The sequence below is a fragment of the Crocodylus porosus genome, unplaced genomic scaffold (genome assembly GCF_001723895.1).
Source record: "Crocodylus porosus isolate Cpor-Errol unplaced genomic scaffold, CroPor_comp1, whole genome shotgun sequence".
NCBI lineage: Eukaryota > Metazoa > Chordata > Crocodylia > Crocodylidae > Crocodylus > Crocodylus porosus.
In genome coordinates this window covers 2,169,772-2,188,488 of record NW_017728945.1, presented here as the reverse complement: position 1 = coordinate 2,188,488, position 18,717 = coordinate 2,169,772, and the positions used below count along the sequence as shown (strand labels likewise).

Sequence of the window (18,717 nt, the reverse complement as noted above, 5' to 3'; positions counted from 1 at the left end):
AGATGGCAGCCTGTGGGCCCCATGTGGCCTGCAGGAGGTTAAATTGCAGCCCCCAGGTTCCTGCTCAGCTGCCAGTCCCCCAACACTAGCTGTTTCAACACAGCCAGTGTCCAGGCTCCCTGCTTCTCCTCCAGCTTTCCCTGCCCGCTCTGGTCCCAGGGAATGTGGGCAGGGGAGCTGAGGGTGCAGCAGTGGAAGGGCAATGGCGGGGGCAGGGAGGTGGAGGACGGGTAGCCTAGGGCTCTGCAGAGCAGCTCCTGCTGGGGCCTGCTGAGAGGTTGGACAGCCCCAATTTAAACCCTCCAATGCACACCCACTGTTGAACAGAAACAGCAAGCACTAATGAAAAGGACCCCTTTATTACAAACCAAACCCTGGGGAAAGGCTGCCTGTGTCTGTACAGCACTGTACATGCAGCTGCTCTGTCTGTAGGGTCAAACACGGAGACTTGCAGGGGCCGGAGCTGGGGGAGCCTGGTGCCACACGTCACTGAGATGACACTGGGTTGGTGTTGCTGCAGGCAGCTGGGACAGGGCAAAGACCTGGGGCCTGGCCGCACACATGGCTCATGTGTAAGCAGCTGTAGACTGCAGGTGCAGTTAGACTAGGCCTGGCCCAGCTGCTCACTGCGCCGATGCGGATGCCATGGTTTAGACAGAACCAGAGCTATGCTGGTCTGCAGATGGGGCAGAGCCCTCAAGGGGCAGATCAGGGCTAGGCCAGCAGAGCATGTACAGGATGGAGCTGGGCCTGGGCCTGCCCCTCATGGAGCTGGACTGGGGAGTGCACAGCGGAGTGACAAGGGCCAGACCACAGCTCCAAGGGGAACAAGTCCTCAAAGTCCTCATTGTTACACGTCAGTGGCCGGGCCCCAGTCATAGTCTTCATCCTGGTCAGAATCATAGTCCCTGGCCCGTGTGAACTTCTTCTTCAGAGCATCATGCTCATATTCCCTGTGGGAAGAGGCTGGCATCACATCCTGGCCAGGTGACAGCAATGACCCAAGGACGGGTATGGAGAATCATATGGGCAGTTTGGAGCCCCAGGGGTTTTACTTCATAGCTGTTGGCCAGAAACTCCTGCCCAGCTCACTCCTCCCAAGTCTCAGTAGACAGCACCGGCCTTGCCCCTTGTCCTGGACAGCAGTGCCCATGGCCTGGGCTGATCCCAGTTCTGGGGACCATGGGGCCCGGGCTGAGCTGTGCATAAAGATCATGTGGAGACACCTGGATGGGAAAGACTGTGCCCAGCAGCAAGTCCCTCGACTGAAGAGCTGCTAGTGGCCCATGGTTATCTTGCATTCAAACCTGGCCTGGGACTAAATATCAGCCCAAACTGCTTCCCTCATCCTCACCCAAGTCTACTGAGTGACAGAGCTCCCACCACAGGGACCTGTGAGGTTAAAAGGATCCCAGAACTGAATCCATCGCTCCAGCCTGGATCTCATCCTGCCTAAGTGAAAAACCCAGGGAGTGGGGCCAGGCTTGGGGCAGGAGCAACTGTCTTGAGCTGCAATTCCCCAACCCAAGCAGCCATCTACCCCTACTGAAGGGGTCTGTTGTCCCTGGAGGGTCCCTCCCTGCACTTACCGCATGCTGCTGTACTCCTGTCTCCACTGGCCCTGAGCTTGCTGGTCTCCTTCCTGGGAAAGTGGAAGTGAAGCAGTCAAAGGCTGCAGGGCTTTGTGGGGGGGCTAGCGTGCTGCAGCCCCTGGTGCTGCCCTGGCAGGGGCTCAGCACAGAGGGACACTAGTGCCAGGCTTCCCCTTTCAGCCCCTCCCAACAGGTGAGGCAGGGTCCAAGGAGCTTGGGGAATCCAGGAGCCCTGGAGCTCTGCACCTGCAGCAGTCTGAGCTAACGCAGCCCCAGACAAAGATGTGCCAAGAACAGGGAACATCCCGTGCCCAAGCCCGAGTTTGTACAGCCCCTTGGTGCCCCCTCCGAAGGGATGGTACTGACACCTTCCACACGACGCGGCCAAAGCCCACAGAGCAGAGCTTGGCTTGGGGGGCACTCATCACAAACAGGCCCATGAGCCCTTGCCCAATGGCCTGGCTTACCTGCGTGGTGGGATAAGCCAGTGCAGCTGCCACCCGCTCGCTCAGGTTATGGGTCGGGTCTGGCTCTGCTGGCTCTGACGACCAGGCCAGCGCCGGCTCCGACGACCGGGCCAGCGCCGGCTCCGACGACCGGGCCAGTGCCGGCTGGTCATAGACATCCTCCAGCTCATTGTCTGTGTAGGCACCTGCCTCGCCATCGGTGTCCTCGTAGTCACTGTTGGCACGGCTGTCACAGGTCAGGTAACCTGAGCCCAAGCCCGTGGCGCCCTGCTGGTTCAGCAGGTCCAGGTTCTCCACAGGGGAGGCATCCACCTGCACGGAGAGGAGACAGGTTAACTGGCACCCTGCATGCACCCCTGCCCTGTGTGCGTATCTTTGGCGGGTGGGAGGGGAGTAGGCAGAGACAGGAGAGTGCACATGCACATGGCCACCAGCAGCCAGAGCCAGCTCCTGAAGGGCCACCTGGTCAGCCTGGCATCTGGATGACGGCCTTCCCTAGGACCTGCACCTCTGCCCACCTGTTCCCTGGCTCTGCTCATCCCTACAGGCTGCCTCTGCAGTGCTCAGTGCTGGGGAACTAGGCAGCAAACCCGGACCAGACGCCATGCAGCCCTGGCCACCCGCACAGGCTCCAGCTGTGCTCTGCCAGGACATCATGCCCATGGACATCTGGGCCTTGCTGCCAGCCCGGGGGGAGGGCTTGCGCTGTCAGTACAAGCAAAGGGGCCAAAGCATGTGGGAACTACAGGGGAAGCACGGTATAATGAGGGCGCCTGCAGGCACCTGCTCCTCTGTTGTCCAGATAGGCCGGGCCTGGTGTGTCCGGATGAGGTCTTTCAGGGTCTGGTACCAGGTGTTGCTGCTCCCGCTGAGGCTGATGGTGGCAGTGAAGAGGTGGCTGCAGTATTTCTTCATCTTCATAGCCTGGGCGTAGAGGCGCCGAGAGCTCTTCTTGGAGTCAGGCACAAGCCACTGGCGCAGGGCCTTGATGCCCTGCCGGCTGTCCGGGTCACAAAACACCACCACGGGGTAGTACTGCACGTAGTTGAGGCGCTCCACTGCCGAAGGCGTGATGTCCAGCAGGGCGTGCTTGTCCTGCAGGGGGAGAGGGAGTGAGAAACCTCTTGACAGCCAAGGGCTGGGACTGGGCAACATGGCCAGGCACATAGTGTAGGGTGTCTACCCCTGCACCAACAGCCCTCTGGACCTCCCCTGCCCCACGGGCCCAGAGCAGAGGCTTGGGAAGGGCAGAGCGCTGCATGCTCCTGGCCCCGGTGACTCACCCGCTCAGCAATCTGCCGCACCGAGTCCAGCTTGATGACCTTGGATGACCCTGTGTCTCGGGCCACACTCACTAGGGAACAAGAGAACCGTGGCGGGGAGGGTGCAAGCAGCTGTTCAAGCTGGATGTTCCCCAAGCGCCACTGTGGGGGTGCTGAGCCCCGGTGGCCTGATGACCCAGCCAAGCCCAGGGCTGCATTGCACAAGGGACAGCCTGACCCATCCCAGACTGGGCACCAGCAGAGGCAGGAGAGCGGAAGGCTCCAGACGCGTTTGCTCAGGCTGCAGGCAGCCCAGGGCACTCCTGGCCGTAAGGTTAGTGCTGTATAGCAGCTAGCATGGAGCGGGGGCGGGGGCTCCTATGTGCAAACGGGAAGGCCCAGGCCCAAGCCAAGGAAGCAACTAGGACCTCAGCCATGGGCACCAGGGCTCCAGACTGCAGCAGCTGCTGAGCATTAGTTGGATGGTGCCAGGGTCCCTTCACTCTGTCCCCAGGGCCTCAGTCCCCCTAACCCTGGTCCAGGCAGAAGCCCTGTGTTCCCTCCTTACCCCCTAATAGGCCTGGCAGGAGCAGACACTCCTTTGCACTTACAGGCAATTTCAAACTCGTTGGGCATCTCAGCTGCCAACTTCTCCATGGCGATGTCAGCAATGGGGCCCAGGATCACAACGGGCCGCTTGAAGCTGGCTGCAGAGAGGAGAAGTGTAAGTGCAGGGCAGCAAGTACGGGACACAGCCTGCCAACCCCATCAGCCTCTGACCCCGCAGGATCTGCCCAACCTCCTGAGCTACTGCATGGTGGAGAGATCCCAGTCTCCCAGGAGGCAGAGACCGTCTCTGAAAACCTGCTTGTTTAAATGGCAGAACTGGGCTCCAGATAAGGAAGTGAGTGGGGTTGAGACGAGATGCACCCAGAGTTGGCTACGTTTGGAGCATGTGGCCCACGGTGCAGCAAGCTGTTCAGAGACTAGCACAGGCTGGGCAGCCAAGACCTTCCTCGCCACCCACCCAGCATCTGGCCCACAGCTGCTTCCCAGCCCCGTGTATGGCTGGAGCCTAGATACCCAGCCAGGGCAGTGCTGCGAGCAGAGCGGGCTCCCACGGGATGGCGTAGCTGACCCCATTGTGTGGGGCCGAGGCAAAGGAAGATCAGCAGCTCCCACTTCAGCCCTATCCCTGCTACTGGGTCAGGCAGCTCATCAGGAGCTGCTGCTTCATGGGCCTTTGGCAGCTCCCAGGAAGGTAAAAGCCAGTGAAACATCCCCCCTGCCACTGCAGCGGGATGCACAGCTCCTGGCTCCCTACACCCCAGGGGCAAGAGGCTGCCAGGCCCCCAGCAGGGAGCTCGCTGCCCACAGCCCCGCTGACAGAAGCCGCAGAGAGCAGGCACACTGAGCAGCTCCCCTTGCCAGGAGGTGGCAGGACAAGGGCCCAGGGCAACACTGCCTGGGTGATCCCAGCCCAGCCAGCTATACTGGAGAGAAGTGGAAGGGCATGGGGGCTCCAGTCAGCAGAAAGGCTGAGACAGCATCCAGCCCTCAGCCCCAGAGAGGGGAGATTGTGCACAAGGGGTGGCTACATCTGCACTGGACATGCAGGGACCTGACTAGTTGCGGGGATGGTCCCCGCACAGCATCTCCCAAGGCACCACTGACACTGCAGCCCTTGTGCTGGAGGAGAGGTCCTGGGGTCTGTGCCATGATACAGGGCAGCGTCACTGCTTTACCAGGCTGAGCTTGGAGCAGCACAGCAAACGCCTGGAGCAAGCACAGGCCACAGGCCCCAGCAATAGCCACATCCGTCCCTGCGGGAATCTGAGACGTTGCTGCTCCAAAGCAAGGCCGCAGCAGGCTGAGCAGCACCAGCTCTGGTCCACTGCAGCAGCGAGGGCAGCACCCCCACACCCTCCCGACCCAGACCCACCTTCCTTCAGCACCACCCTCTCGTAGGGAGGGTAGTGGCCCTGCTTGGTGAGCACAGACAGGTCCTCGCGGCTCTTGCGCAGGTTCTTCTTGGCTCCCCTCAGGCCCCGCAGCTTCCAGAACTCAGCCCGGGGCCCAGAGGAGCTGGGGGCGGCCGCGGCTTTCAGCACCGACTCCAGGCTGGCAATCTGCTCGGCCCTGGAATGACAGGGCAACAGCCTCAGCAACGGAGCAAGCGTCCCTGCGCTCAGTGGTGCTCACCCCCCCGGCTCTGCCACGGGCTGCTTGCACCCCCAGGGCTCCTGCTTCAGCATCCACTGGCAAGTGCTGCAGCCAAGAGAGGTGCTGGCAGCCAGGAACCGGGCTCCCCTTAAGCTGCGGATGCCAACTCCCCATGCAGCCTCAGGCAAGTCCTGCCGGCCCTCTATCCCCCTTTGCTTGTCCATGGGGAAAGGGTGAAGCAGGGAGCCAGACAGCACCTCTTGAGAGCCCAACTGGGTGCAGTCGCATCAGCATGGAAACATTCCCTCTTGGGGCACGTGGCCTCAGTCACTGTCTCTAAAAGCCAGGACCGGCTTCTGCTCTCCTTCCTCAGGCTGGCTCTGCCCCGGTTGGGGAATGGATGTCTGGCATGAGGTGACACTGTGCAGACCCCATGCCAGCTTGGTGCTGGGAGCAGGAGAGCTGCATTAGCGCAGCGCTGCCAGGGTAATGCACCCAGCTTCTCAGCACACGGAGCCACCTCGGGCCTGGCAGGAAAGAGCTGCCCCTAGGGGTGGGAGACAGCCCCCTGCCTCCCAGGAAAGTTGCTATCCCCATGCACAGAGCAGACCGGGCACAGAGGAGAGACAGTCCCACAGCAACCCCAGTGTCCTGTGGTTTGGGCCCTGGACAAGACTTCCGCCAAGGCCATCGAGGAAGCAGCTCTTCTTCTGCCTCCTTCTCCCTCCACAACTGGACTGGAGCCTAGCGAGTTGGGTGGAGCAGCTTAGGGTGCCCAACATGGTGCTGGCTGGGTGCAAGACTCCATGGCAGCAACGTGCCTCAGCCTGGGGTTCAAGCAGATGCCCTGTCCCCCTTGCTCCTCAGTGGCTGCCTCTGCACAATCTGGCTGGGTGACAGCCCAGTATGGAAAAGTCTGGCTCTCTGGAGGGATGGAGGGCCCAAATCACTGCCGTCAGATGACCCGCAGCTGCACACTCCCAGGGCCAGGGAAACCATTGCAACCTGCTCCCCACATCAGACACTGAAGAGCTTTCTTCTGCATGGGCAATGGGGTGTCTGCTGTCCCTCGCCAGCCGCTGGGCCCCTCCTTCCTTCCCAAGGTCCCACCTGCTTCTGTTGGGGATGATCCCCTTATCCAGCTCCTGCAGGTCTCTTCCCACGCGCACAGCCAGCCAGCTGCCCAGCTTGCCCCGGTACATGGTGTCCACCACATGGAAGACCTCTCCCCGTGTGAAGCTCAGCCCAGAGGGCGCGTCCTTCTCAAAGTCGAAGTGCGTGCGGATGTAGAACGAGTCGCCCACATTGGACTTGATCATCTTCCTGTAAACTGGGCAGCCCCAGGCAGGAGAGACTGTCAGGGAAAGAGCAGCCCAGGGGCAGGCAGCAGGTACCCGGGAGTGTCAAACTATTGCTCAGAAAGTCTGCGGGCAGCACTATACCAAGACTCCTGGCAGCCCTGGGCAAACATTTAGTATGGGTCCCCTCTTCGCCAGAGATAATGATAATAGTAATCATTATTTTCACCATTTTCAGGCCCCCTCTCTGTCTGGGCCCCGGGCAGGCACCCAGTTCACCCATGTCTGTGTCTGGCCCTGTCCATGGGAACTGGGGTCTGCCATGCATTTGCGCAGGGCTGGCCACTGGGGCCTGGTATGAGTTGTCCATGGGAATCACTTCACCCCCACCCAGGCACAAGCCTCCTCTGAAGGCACGCGTGCTATTCGATGAGTGGTGACGCCAGGGGTGTGGAGAGGCTTCATCGACAAGGTCAGGCAGGTTCCTGACCAGGCTCCTCCGCACCACAAAGGCAATGGCCGTGAGGGGCAGGGGATGTAACCACAGCCATCAACATGCCCCCTACTTCCTTGTGCAGATACTCCAAGGAGGCCAGCCTGAGATGCTGCTTTTGTACCACCACTGGGAGGGGCTCATGGGGGGGCAGGGGCAGCGGCTTCTCTTGGGAGGCAGTAGAGATGCGAGTCACAGCCTTCCTCCCCACTCCCCCGTACTAGAGGGGCTTCGGCTGCGGCAGCGATTGAACATCCCCAGAAACTTCCCAGTTCCCCACCAGCATCAGAGGGGACAGCAGGATGAGCACGGCGCAGGGGTGGGGTGGGGTATAGTAATTGGATCCTGAAGAAAAGGCTGAAAGGGAGAGACAAGCACAAGGCTGGGAAAGCACCCGTCAGCAGGATGGGAGCTCTTTGGGACAGGACAGGACGGGGCTGGGGGTGGTGTTGAGAAGCCCAGGAGCCTGCAGCTCCATGCAGGGGCAGAGAGTCACTTACTGTCCTGCTTGCACTGGGTCTGCAGGACCACCTCCTCACCCGGCGGCAGGCTCAGGAGGTATTGCACGGCGTCCTCACGCGGCAGGCTCTGGAAACTGGTGTCATTCACCTGCCACAGAGGAAGAGGCCTCACAGCTGGCGCCCAGCAGCTGCCTCTGGCCAGCAGCGGCCAGGGCCTGAGCATGCTGAGGTCCCAGCCAGAGAGGGCAAGGAGGGCAGGCTCCGCAGGAAGCCTCTGCAAGACCTGCCGGGTGCCATTCCCACCTCTCTGACCTTGGCCAACACATGGAAGACCTTGGTGCTACCCAGCCACTACAGGCTCAGTTAGTGATGGGCTCGGCAATCCTGGCCTGCAAGCAGGCAGGAGTCTTCCTGGTCAGCTGCTGAAAAAGGGAAGCTCCAGGGCAATGGGGAGCGGGGACCTTGTGATAAAAGCAGAAATGCCCAAGCTGTCCTAGCTGTGCTACCTCTGGCATAGCTCAGAGCAGGGCTGCTAGGCAGAAACACACCCTGGCAGCTTGGGCAGTCTCACAACCTCTGGGCAGGGCAGGGTGCAGCTGGCAGGAGGTGGCCAGAGGTATCCCCAGTGTTTCCAGCCAGGGTCAGCATTTGGCATGAGCAAGCAGGGACTGGGATGATCACAGGGCTGGAACAACCGCAGACCACTTGGCACAATGCGTACTGTGGGGCATGCTGGTGGGCCAAGGTCCCCGGCTGACTAGGCCTCCTCAGGCTGACCCCACTCCCCCACGCCGCCTGATCGGGCAGAGCACTGGGAGGGGGTCCAGTCAACTCTGCTCAGAGACACCCCATTGGGGGTGGCTGTGGGGGGAGGAGGCGACTCCAGCAGGACAACGTCCCTTGCCGGAGGCACCAAGGAGCACACGTGCAGGGACGTCAGCTGCATAAAGCAGAGTCCAGGCTGTCTCAGCCCAGGGGGAGTTCAGACTTCTTCTTGGCCTGAGACCACAGGCACCACTACCCTTCCTGGGGCCCGACGCCAAGAGGGGCAGGGGCTCGTCAGCAGCCCCACGACATAGCACTGGCAAGGCCCTGCCAGCAGGGAAGGGGAGCCAAGCAGCAGTTTCACTGGAGTCTCCTTCCCTCCCCCTGCCCAGGGCTACCTGCAGGATCTGGTCCCCTTCTTTGATCCCCTGACCGGCTGCAGGACTCCCCTCTTGCACGCCTGCCACGAAGATGCCCACATCATTGCCACCGGCCAGCCGCAGCCCGATGCTCTTGGCCTTCACAAAGCGCACGATCTTGGCATCCGGGCTGTACCTGCACCAGGAGAAGGCCTCTGTGTCAGCCTGGGGGAGGCCAAGTGATCCTGGGGCAGCAGAAGCAGCACAGCTAACGGAGCAGAGGTCACCCAGCACCAGCCTGGGGGGCTCGTGAGCACTTCACTACCAAACAGAGGGGCACTGCCTGCAGGGGCCAGCACCTCTTCGGCTGTTCCTAGCTCAGCTCGGCTTCCTGGTCTCACAGACTTGCTGGCAAGAGCTCTGCCTTTCACCTTCCAGGGCTTTCACGCACCACATGGCCAACCACCCAGCCACCATCATGATCTCCCCAGCCAGCCCAGTGCCTCCCTGCTTGTCCAAAGGCTTGTCCTAGGCTTGCATCTGCCCATAGCCAAGTTGGGATGCGTTCCCCGGCTCTGCCCAGTGTCTCTGCACAGCACCAGAAAGGGCCTGATCCAGCCATCCTGGCCACACATGCAGGCAGCTTCCCAGAACTGCTCCTGTCCCAGGCAGGCAGGAGAGGACCCCAAGGCTGGGCCAGTTCAGGCCAGCAACTCACCCCTCCTTCTCACTGGCTCTGGGAGTGGGGGAGCCATAGGTGACATTGCAGCCGCTCTCCTCAGCAGCCTCTGGGGAGTCTGAAGGAGAAGATGAAGCAGTAAACAGTTTGCTTAACCCCCCAGGATGCTCAAGCTGCTCTGGGGACCCCAGCAGGTTTGCTGGGGGGAGATTTAGAAGTAGGGGATCATGGGACAGCTGAGGGGCTTCTGGAGGGCAGAGAGAGCCTGTTACTGCACAACTGTGGGAGGCAGCACAGAGGTGAAAGCTCAGGAGACGGTTCCCGAATGGAGCACCCATGCTGCTGGGCTCAGCTGCATGCAGAAGCACCATGTGGCAGACAGATCTCAAGAGGTCCTATGGAAAGGCTGCCTAAGAGATACCTCAATGCAGCTATGAGCCAGAGCCCTGGAGACTTCACACTGGGCTGCTGGTGACAACCACAGTCACTTTGCACTGGGACACTAGACACGGTCTAGCTACTAGCGACCCAACTCCCAGCTGTCTGGAGCCGGGGCTATCGCCCTTCGTCACAAGGTCTGGTGAAGCAGCAGACTGGAGACCACTGCTCATCTGCACAAGCAATGCAGCAGGACAGAGGCAAGATAGACATCCCAAGCCCCAGCATCCCCTGGCGAGCCATCCTTCGCCAGGAGAGACCTCCTTTTGGGGCATGGGAGTTCAGTCTCCATAACCTCACCCCAACCCCTCCGGTAAGACAAGGGCAACTGGAAACCTGCTGTCACACTGGGGACTTGACGGCCAGGGCTCGTTTCCGGTGACCACTCAGCAGAAAGGAACTAGCGAGCCGGGCCAGATGGCCCCGTGGACTTATGAACGGGGGAGAGCTGGACACTGCCCACAGGCTTGTTGCTTCACCGGGCAGGCACGACTCACCTGAGACGGGCACTTCATTCGCTGGCCTGGCAGCTGCTGGCTCTCTGCCGCCCGGTCTCCCCTCTCTAGAGCAAGCAAGAGGTGACAGAGTGCAGAAGAGCTGCTGCAGTTTGCTGGCTCCTGGGGACAGGACTGCCCTGACCCAAAGAAACTGTTCCAGCAGCTGCTGCAGACAGTCAGGCTGGACATGTGGACCCATCCCCACCTGTGCTCCGTGGGCCAGCAGGAGAGCACCCCCCCAACTTGGCTCCTGATGGCACCAGCTCCAGACTCTTCCCAGTCCACCAAGAAGCCCTTAGCAGACCCACGTTTCTGTTCACCTCCCAGCCAGAGAGAAGACAGAGCTTGCCTGCCAGACAGCCCCAGGCGAGTGCTCTCTCCAAAGGAAGCCCAGGGCTCCCCTGCCCAGATCCAGTGACCACTAGCCTTGCTAGGGAGGCTGCCCAAGCTGCAGCTGGAGCGTGAATGTTACCTGAAAGACTCCAGCTTGTCCTTATTGGAACAGGCCGTCTGGGAGACTGTTGGAGGGACGGGACTTTTCACTTGCACATCAGCGTAAAGCTCAACCATGAGGCTGAGGGGCTGGCAGGGGAGGGCCTCCCAAGGCACCGGCCAGGCCGGGGAAAGGTAGACAGAGACTAGAAGGGGGAGGAGGGGGAGAGACAGGCGGAGGCTTACGGCAGTGAATTCATCCCGGGGGGCCCTGGGAAGCGCTGGGCACTCTCTGCTGAGGGCTGATGGGACAATTCAGAGCCGATGTCCGAGATGTCTAGAACCAAGAGGTGGGAGAAATTCTCATTAGGAAGCCTCCAAGCCATAGTGCTGGGTGCTCCAGAGTGAAGTGCGTCAGGGCAGTTGTTCAGGACCCTCAAACCGATGGTTGCGGCAGGGCACATCCACCCAATGGGCAGTCAGAGGATGGCGAGGGCTGAAGGGCTCTTGCCCCCTGGTGCAGCAAGCACAAGAACCCCGATGGTCTCCTTTCAGAAGCCAAGTCTGATGATTTCTTGCAATATTGCTTTTACCTTCAGGCTTGCGCTACAAAGGAGCAGCTACCAACCAGTTTCATTTCCAGGTTCAGGACAGAAAACCCCTCTATGCAGCAGCTCTGTGATGGGACAGTCTGACCCAGGAAGGGAAAGTTTTCTTAGTGTCCCTTCAGAGTGTGCCACGATTGCCTAGTGGAGTCCAGCAGTCGCCTGGGGCTCCCGCCTGTGACCAACAGCCATCAGAGTGTCTGAACCCCCTGCAGACTCAGTCAATGACCCTTGGGTTCAAGCCCAATTGCAGCTATGGCACCTTCCCTCCCACCCCCGATGCCACGAACAGCGCTGCCAATCCTCTGATGCCCTGGCTATGGACACCTAGGCTGTTCCCCATGGCCCGGCACCCCCCCTTACCATCCATCTGCGAGCTGTCACTGTCACTGTCTCTCACTTCAGGGATGCTGACCAGGAACTGCCGGTTGTCCCGGAGCACGAGCAGGGTCAGCGTCCCCTCTGACCGTTCAATCAGTCTGCGGGTGTCAGCCAGAGACATGTTTTCACTCGTGATGCCATTGATCTAGAGAGGGAAAAAGTTAGAACGGTGCTACCATCTCTGCCCTCCGCAGGAGGTCATCGTAGGAGCCTTTCCTTGGGCTGGGAACAGCCAAGAGCAGTGGCAGGGGCAGTTTGAAGAGATCACAGGATCCCAAAATCTAGATGTCCCATTCCTGTAGGCAGTGCTCACAGATTAGAAATCCAATGCCAGGCAGCTGGTCTCACCACTTTAAGGGCATGCCCATGCCAGAGTTCCTCATATAAGGGCTCTTACCAAGTTAGGGCAGAGCTGTTGACTCAATGGGGCTGGGCCCAGGCTGTCTCAAGTTCCTTATAACTACCTCATAACCAGGAAAGGGATTCCTCAGAGACACCTTGGGGAGGTCTGAGGCCAAAACGAATCTCCTCGAGCGCTAGGACAGACTCTTGGATACTATATTAGAATTGTAGAAAATGAGGGCTGGAAGGGACCTCAGGAGGTCACATCTAGTCCAGCCCCCTGCTCAAAGCAGGACCAGCCCCAAGTAAATCATCCCAGCCAAAGCTTTGTCTAGCCGGGTCTTAAAAACCTCCAAGGATGGAGAGTCTACAACCTCTCTGGGTAACCTGCTCCAGTGCTTCACTACCCTGCAAGTAAGGACCTTTTTCCTAATATCCAACCTAAACTTCCCTTGCTGCAACTTGAGACCATTGCTCTTTGTTCTGTCATTTGTATCGATGACAGTGAGAAGAAAACAGTCCCCAGCACTGCTAGAGAGGTTTTCACTCAGGGCCTCCAAAGCACTGCAAAGGTGGTGGGAAATATCACCGTGGCTTTCTAACTGGAGGGGAAAGTTGAGTGAGGAGGAAAGGACGGTGTTAGGGCATGAGTGTACTTGGGAGGCACATACACACACGTGCACACCCAGGCTTGCTCTTCTTCTCTTCCCAGTCTGACCACTTAAGCCGGGGACCAGGAGCTGCTGGACGGATCTCTCCCCATGGAAAAGAAGGGCCTCTGATCACACCAACAAGGAGTGCTCCTGGATGCACCCAAGTTGCAAAATGTACTTGCAGATCAGTAGAACTGTAACTGCCTCTTCCATATCACCTGCCCAGAGAGGTGAGACTTTAGACAAAGCTCTCCTAAATTTTTATGCACTAAAAAGCATCACCTCCATGCCAAGGCAGAGTTGTCATCTGCAGCAATCAGGTGATGCAGGAGGCAGCTGGCCCCTTCAAAATGCTACATCTAAGGAAAGGCTTGGGGTAAACCCTGGCACCCAGGGACCAGCAAGAAAACTACTGCCAACAGACACACTGAGGGCTTGGCTGCAGCAGGAGATGGCAAGATCTCCAGGACACAGCCTGGTTTTTGATCCATGTTCATGCAATGGCTAGTGAGGGGAGAGAAAGGTGGTGGGGTGGGAGGCACTGATCCTTAACAGATTCCTAAGCACTGCTGCAGCATGAAACCACTCGCATCAAACTCTGCATTAAAAAAGCAGCACTCGGGGGGCAGAGAGAAGCCCCCAGTGTTAGGAAACACCAGGAGGCTTACTCTTTATGAAGATGGAGATTTTAGATTCAAAGGACTCCTCAGCTCACGCATCCCCATGACAGCTCCATCCCATGAAAAGGATCAGGACTGACCAGCAAAGGAGACTGTTGTCCCTGGGACCCCTGGCCCATTTGCTGGACAAGTTGAAGGTGTCCAGTGAATGAGAAAGGCCAACACCCTGGAGAAGCAGATTTGATCCCTGCCTCTGCTACAGAGTTCCTCCATGATGCTGGGCAAGTCACCTAACAGGACCCACTGTGTGTCCTTCATTGTCTGCTGATCATTCATGCTGCAACTAAATCAAGGTGACCAGTGCTTTGACACATCCAGCTTTGCAAAACATCAAGCACGGAAAGGGTCAGGTCCTAGCACCCTAGAGTGGTGAAAAATTTTGACCTTAATCTTTGTCCATCTCCAAAACAGCACAAGGAGTAATACCAGGACCGGGAGAGATCAGTGGCAATGTTCCTGGGCAGATCCCGAATCACAGCTGAGGCAGCGTGCCATATACCCCCTAGGCACAATCCTGGATGCCAGTTTGTTCTCTGAGCTCTCTGACATGTGGCGCTCCAAGGGGAGCTGGGCTGACATTTTCCATGACCTTCCCTCTTTTTGCCTGCTGTTGAATTTGGGGTGGAGTGAGGTTGGGAGGGAGGCGATAAGGGAAGGGTAAACAGTGGCAATGCTCACCCGAAGCTCCAGATCCAGGTAAAAGCAGACACCGCACCAAGCAGCTGGTGAGCTCAGAGCCCACAGCACACATGGAGCTCCTCAGGGAACTCACTATGCATGCTATACACAGCTGAAGTTGGGCGCAACTCTGTCCCCACACCCCTTGGATCTGTCCCCAGCAATATTTACTTAGTACTCTGACACAGTAGTAATAAAGGATGCAGAAGCAGTGCACGAGGAAGTGATTCTCTCTTCTGAGCTGGGTGTGAATAGTGTGAAGGAAATGGAAATATATTATGCGGCCACTGGTTAAACACCAGGACTGGCTGAATACCAAATAGCTGCTCACTGAGCCTGCTACAAGGCAGGGATGTTGTGGGGGAAAAATAAGTGATTGTACAATAGAAAACTGTATCACAGGGTATGTGCGCAGACAGGCAAAGTGACTTGGCATTACCTAATTTTGAGCATTTGAATTCACAAACCTTAACAATAGTCTTTTTCAAAAAACATTTGGGAACAAAATAAACACACATGAGGAAACGAAAGACCACACAAACAAGCGTAACAAATTCCCGTCCTGGGACACCATCTCAACACCCACAGCTTTCCGAGCTGGAACCTCTCTCTACATCCTTTGCCACCTGAGCTGATCGAGGATGTTACTGCGGTGGGGAGAGAGTGCCACGAGAGGGGGAGGCAGGGCCATCCCTAGGGTACGGCAAATCGGGGCGACTGCCCTGGGCCCTGCACTTTGCAGGGCCCTCCTGGAGCTGGCGGCTCAGCCCTACATTGCAGAAAAAACAGAGACTGTCCCCATGCCGGGTACCATGGCCCCAGGCATTGTTAAGGGGGCCATGCACAGGCTGATTTGCCCGGGGCTGTGCACCCCCTAGGGTCATCTCTTGGGGGAGGAGACATTGTCCAGTGGGTTTCGCGGGTATTCGCTGACCGTGAGACAGCAGCAAGACTCCAGAATCTCAGGTGCCATCCCAGACTCTGAAAGGGCTCGTCCTCTGCGGTGACAGACTCTTCTGCCTCCTCCAGTCTCTTCTCATCTTCTACCTCCTCATGACAAGCCCATTCTCCTTGCCTAGCCAGTTCCCCTTTCCAACTTCTTATACCAGCCCCTTTACCCAGCCAGTTCTGGTCTCCTTTTCCATGCTCACAGTCTAAGCCCCAGTTGCCCCACCTCCATTCCCACCTCCTTGCTCAGTCAGTCCCAAAACCCCTTCCCAGCTCCTCATCAAATTGGCCTCCCCCACAGTCACTGGCATCTCATCCAACCTCATTCTCTCCCCACCCTAACTCTTTATTCTAGCTTTGCTTCCTCCCACCAGCTTCTTATCTGACCTTGCTGTTCCTGATCCCAGGTCAACTGAGATAGACAGAGACTGATCCCTATCCCCACATCCAACAAGTTGTCTTAGGCCCTGTGCACAGAAACTAAAACAAATTGGCTAATTGTTTTTCTGTCCTAGTCACTGCGGGGAGAGAGAGAAGGGGGAGAAATAACTTTTTTCAGAGCAAAAAAAGTTCCTAATTAAATACAATTTAAAATCTTTGTTTTTTTAAACCAACTTGAGTAGTATCTAAATAGCAGGCTCTCACATTTGCATGCCCACAGCCTGCACTGAAATAGCTCAAGGTGAGACTTGCAGCTGACTGAGGTTAGATCACAACTTGAAGATGAGACAGCTAGCGCAGGACTGGCTCAAATCTGTTGCACTCATCTTTCAGCCCTGCCAGAGGAGTGGCCCGGGGCCAGTCCATGGGCCAGATCAGCCTCACATGTCAAGACTGAGTCCACATATCCGGATCAACCCCATGTTGCCTCAACTGGCCCCTGCATGCTGGGATCAGACCCCAAAGCCCCAAGCTTCCCCACCCAGCCCTGCGTGTCCGTGCCACCCGCATCTGACCCTGCATGCTGGAACTGGGCTCTGGGACCCTGTGCCACCACCACACACTGGGATCAAGCCTCACACCACCTTGTGTGCCTGATCTAGCGTGCAAGGCCACAGCCCATTGGGCTCCCCGTGGATTCATGCTGGATCTGGCCAGGGGCAGGGGCTGAGTACCCCTGGCCTGAATGGTGCATGGTCTGGTGTGAGCCCCTGCATTTGCATGGATCTGGAGCCCAGGGGGTGAGCACTGCCACCATTCCCCATTCCTATCCCCCCCCTCCAAACCCCCAAAATTACTCTTACATCACCTGCCCCAGGAAAGCTAAGTAGCTGGCTAATGGGAGGGCAAACCTGCCCTTTGTGCAGTAAAGACAAAACCCTGGTTAACTTTGTTTCTGTTTACTGTGTAGGCAGAACCAAAGGTTCGTTGGAACCAGCTGAAAGGGTGCGAAATCCAGTGCTGTGCATGCATTGTCCATTGGGCGTTCCCCTCCACTTGGTGTAGACCACCCAGGGGGACATCCTGTGCCAGGCAAGGAAAACCTGGGGCAGGCAAGTAAAATCACTGCCTGTTACACCCATGCACCCGAGGGCTCTTTGGAGGCATGGACTGCAGCTCTGTAAGTAAGGCTTTGCATGGTATCTCTTTAATGGAGCTTTCACAAATCTTTCCACTTTGCTTTGGTCCCAAGTATACTTTTGAGAGGAGTGCTCTTGAGTGAGCAGTGCCCTAGGGCATGGGTGGATTTCTACTCCGGTGGTTCTCCTTGTGCATTGCCTAGCTGCACAAAGGCGCCGAGAGGAGCGTGCTCTGCTGGCACCTTTATGTCAGAGGAATTGCCCCCAGCACGTCCAGGAGTTGTCCCATTAACTGTATGAACAGAAGAGCACACCCTTCCCAGAGCAGATAAAGCAGTGCAAAAGCTGCCTTGTTCACGGACACTGGGCCTACACGGCTTTCACCAGTGTTTCAGGCAGGAGGTCTCAGCCATTTCTGGAGCCTTTTGGGTTCACACCACAGCAGGCAGACCCCTCACGTGTGAGCCAATTATGCTGTTCTGAGGGCAATACCACCACGGAGGTTTCCGCACTTAACATCACAGAGGTTGGGCCCCACCACTGTCAATGGACTTTGAGCATGAAACTCCCGCAAGAGTAAAATTTCAGACACCAGAAAAGAGGTAGAAGATGCCCGTGACTCCTCCAGCGTGCATCCTGGAGACAAGGCAACATGGAGTGGTAAAATCCTGTTAACCAGCTTGATCTGTCTCACTTGCACCCACCTTTAAACCCTGGTGCAGACAAAGCCATAATGGCAAACAAACAACCTAACAGGCGATGGAATGATGATACAGTCACCCCATCTACAAACCACTGTGGGGAGACGGGGAATAGTGTAATATAGCGTCTCACTCGCCCACCAGGCAGCACCCAAGCGTCCCTAGAGGTCATCTAGGCAGGAAGAGCGGTAGGCCCTGAAGTGAAACATTGCAGCATCGGGGACAAGCTGACCCCAGTCCCTTTGGTCCTCCACCTACCTTTAAGATGAGGTCCCCCTCCTGCAGCGAACTGTCCTTGGAAGCCAAGCCGGATTCTGCTATGTGTTTGATAAAGATCTGGCTGCCCAGCTTCAAGCCATATTCTGCAATCCAGGAAGAAGAGCAAGGGTCAGCAGATGGGACTAGAGGAATCCCAGCCCTGGTGTGCAAAGCTGAGAGCTGACCATCGGCCATGGATCCCAACAGGCACCTCCCCACACCCTCACGACATCTGCTGCGGAGCTCCCCGGGTGATACCTTACTGAACTAGATTCTACATGTCGAAAATTTAGGAGTTTGTTATTGGGTTCTTGGTTGTGGCCGTGTTGTTCTAAGGGCATAGGCAGGCCAGGTTCTTTGAGCAGGTGCGATATCTTTTATTAGACCAGCTGAGTAGCTGGCAAAAAGTTCTTATCAGGCTTTCGGGCGCTGGCGGCCTTCTTCAGGCACAGGGAGTCTGCTGGTCTGAGGCCAGTGAGACTTCCTCGGAGTCTCGGACCAGCAGCGCCTCCCTGTGCCTGAAGAAGGGCGACTGAGCCCGAACGCTTGATAAGAACTTCTCCCCCGAACCGCTCAGTTGGTCTAATAAAAGATATCACATCTACTCAAAGAACCTGGCCTGCCTATGAATTCGAATATTACAAAAGCCCTAGTCTGACTTTCTGCCTGTCCATAATGCTTTATTCGTTCTCTGATTGGCTGACTGAAACAGCCAATCAGAGTGTGAATAAGCATTCAGACAGGAGGTGGTGGTGCAGTGGAGCACCACCATGATGGTGGGGACACAAGGGAGGGAGCGGTGAGGCCAGTAGTGCTGGCCTTGCACCCCCCTCCCCCACTCCCTGCAAGTGGTGACAATGAAGCGGGGGGGGGAAGGCCACCGCTGGCCTCGGACCGCCCCTCCCCCCTTCCATCCTTGCCACCTGCGGGGCTGACAAGGGCTGAGCAGTAGCGGTGGGGGGAGGAGCAGACCCAACGTGGGTGGGGGGAAGGGGAGGAGCTGGCCCCATGCGGCAGGGGGAGGGGAGGAGCGGGCCTTCTCCCC

General features: G+C 57.7%; 1 protein-coding gene across 7 annotated transcripts in view; it reads right to left on the bottom strand.

The window, feature by feature from the left end:
• Nucleotides 1–343: 343 nt before the first annotated feature.
• TJP3 (tight junction protein 3) overlaps nucleotides 344–18,717 on the bottom strand; it is a 39,548-nt gene continuing 21,174 nt past the window's right edge. For 6 of the 7 annotated variants that reach the window (XM_019550615.1, XM_019550616.1, XM_019550618.1 and 3 more), the window contains exons 6-20: nucleotides 17,673–17,776; nucleotides 11,875–12,037; nucleotides 11,153–11,243; nucleotides 10,475–10,539; nucleotides 9,579–9,657; nucleotides 8,900–9,056; nucleotides 7,776–7,884; nucleotides 6,595–6,814; nucleotides 5,264–5,460; nucleotides 3,933–4,028; nucleotides 3,343–3,413; nucleotides 2,843–3,154; nucleotides 2,060–2,371; nucleotides 1,590–1,672; nucleotides 344–953 (exon numbers count right to left, since the gene is read on the bottom strand). In XM_019550615.1, the coding sequence (XP_019406160.1) occupies nucleotides 851–953; nucleotides 1,590–1,672; nucleotides 2,060–2,371; nucleotides 2,843–3,154; nucleotides 3,343–3,413; nucleotides 3,933–4,028; nucleotides 5,264–5,460; nucleotides 6,595–6,814; nucleotides 7,776–7,884; nucleotides 8,900–9,056; nucleotides 9,579–9,657; nucleotides 10,475–10,539; nucleotides 11,153–11,243; nucleotides 11,875–12,037; nucleotides 17,673–17,776 (2,162 nt within the window). In that variant the 3' untranslated portion in view covers nucleotides 344–850. The remainder of the gene's footprint in view (nucleotides 954–1,589; nucleotides 1,673–2,059; nucleotides 2,372–2,842; nucleotides 3,155–3,342; nucleotides 3,414–3,932; nucleotides 4,029–5,263; nucleotides 5,461–6,594; nucleotides 6,815–7,775; nucleotides 7,885–8,899; nucleotides 9,057–9,578; nucleotides 9,658–10,474; nucleotides 10,540–11,152; nucleotides 11,244–11,874; nucleotides 12,038–17,672; nucleotides 17,777–18,717) is intronic. The other variant, XM_019550612.1, reaches the window with a different exon arrangement.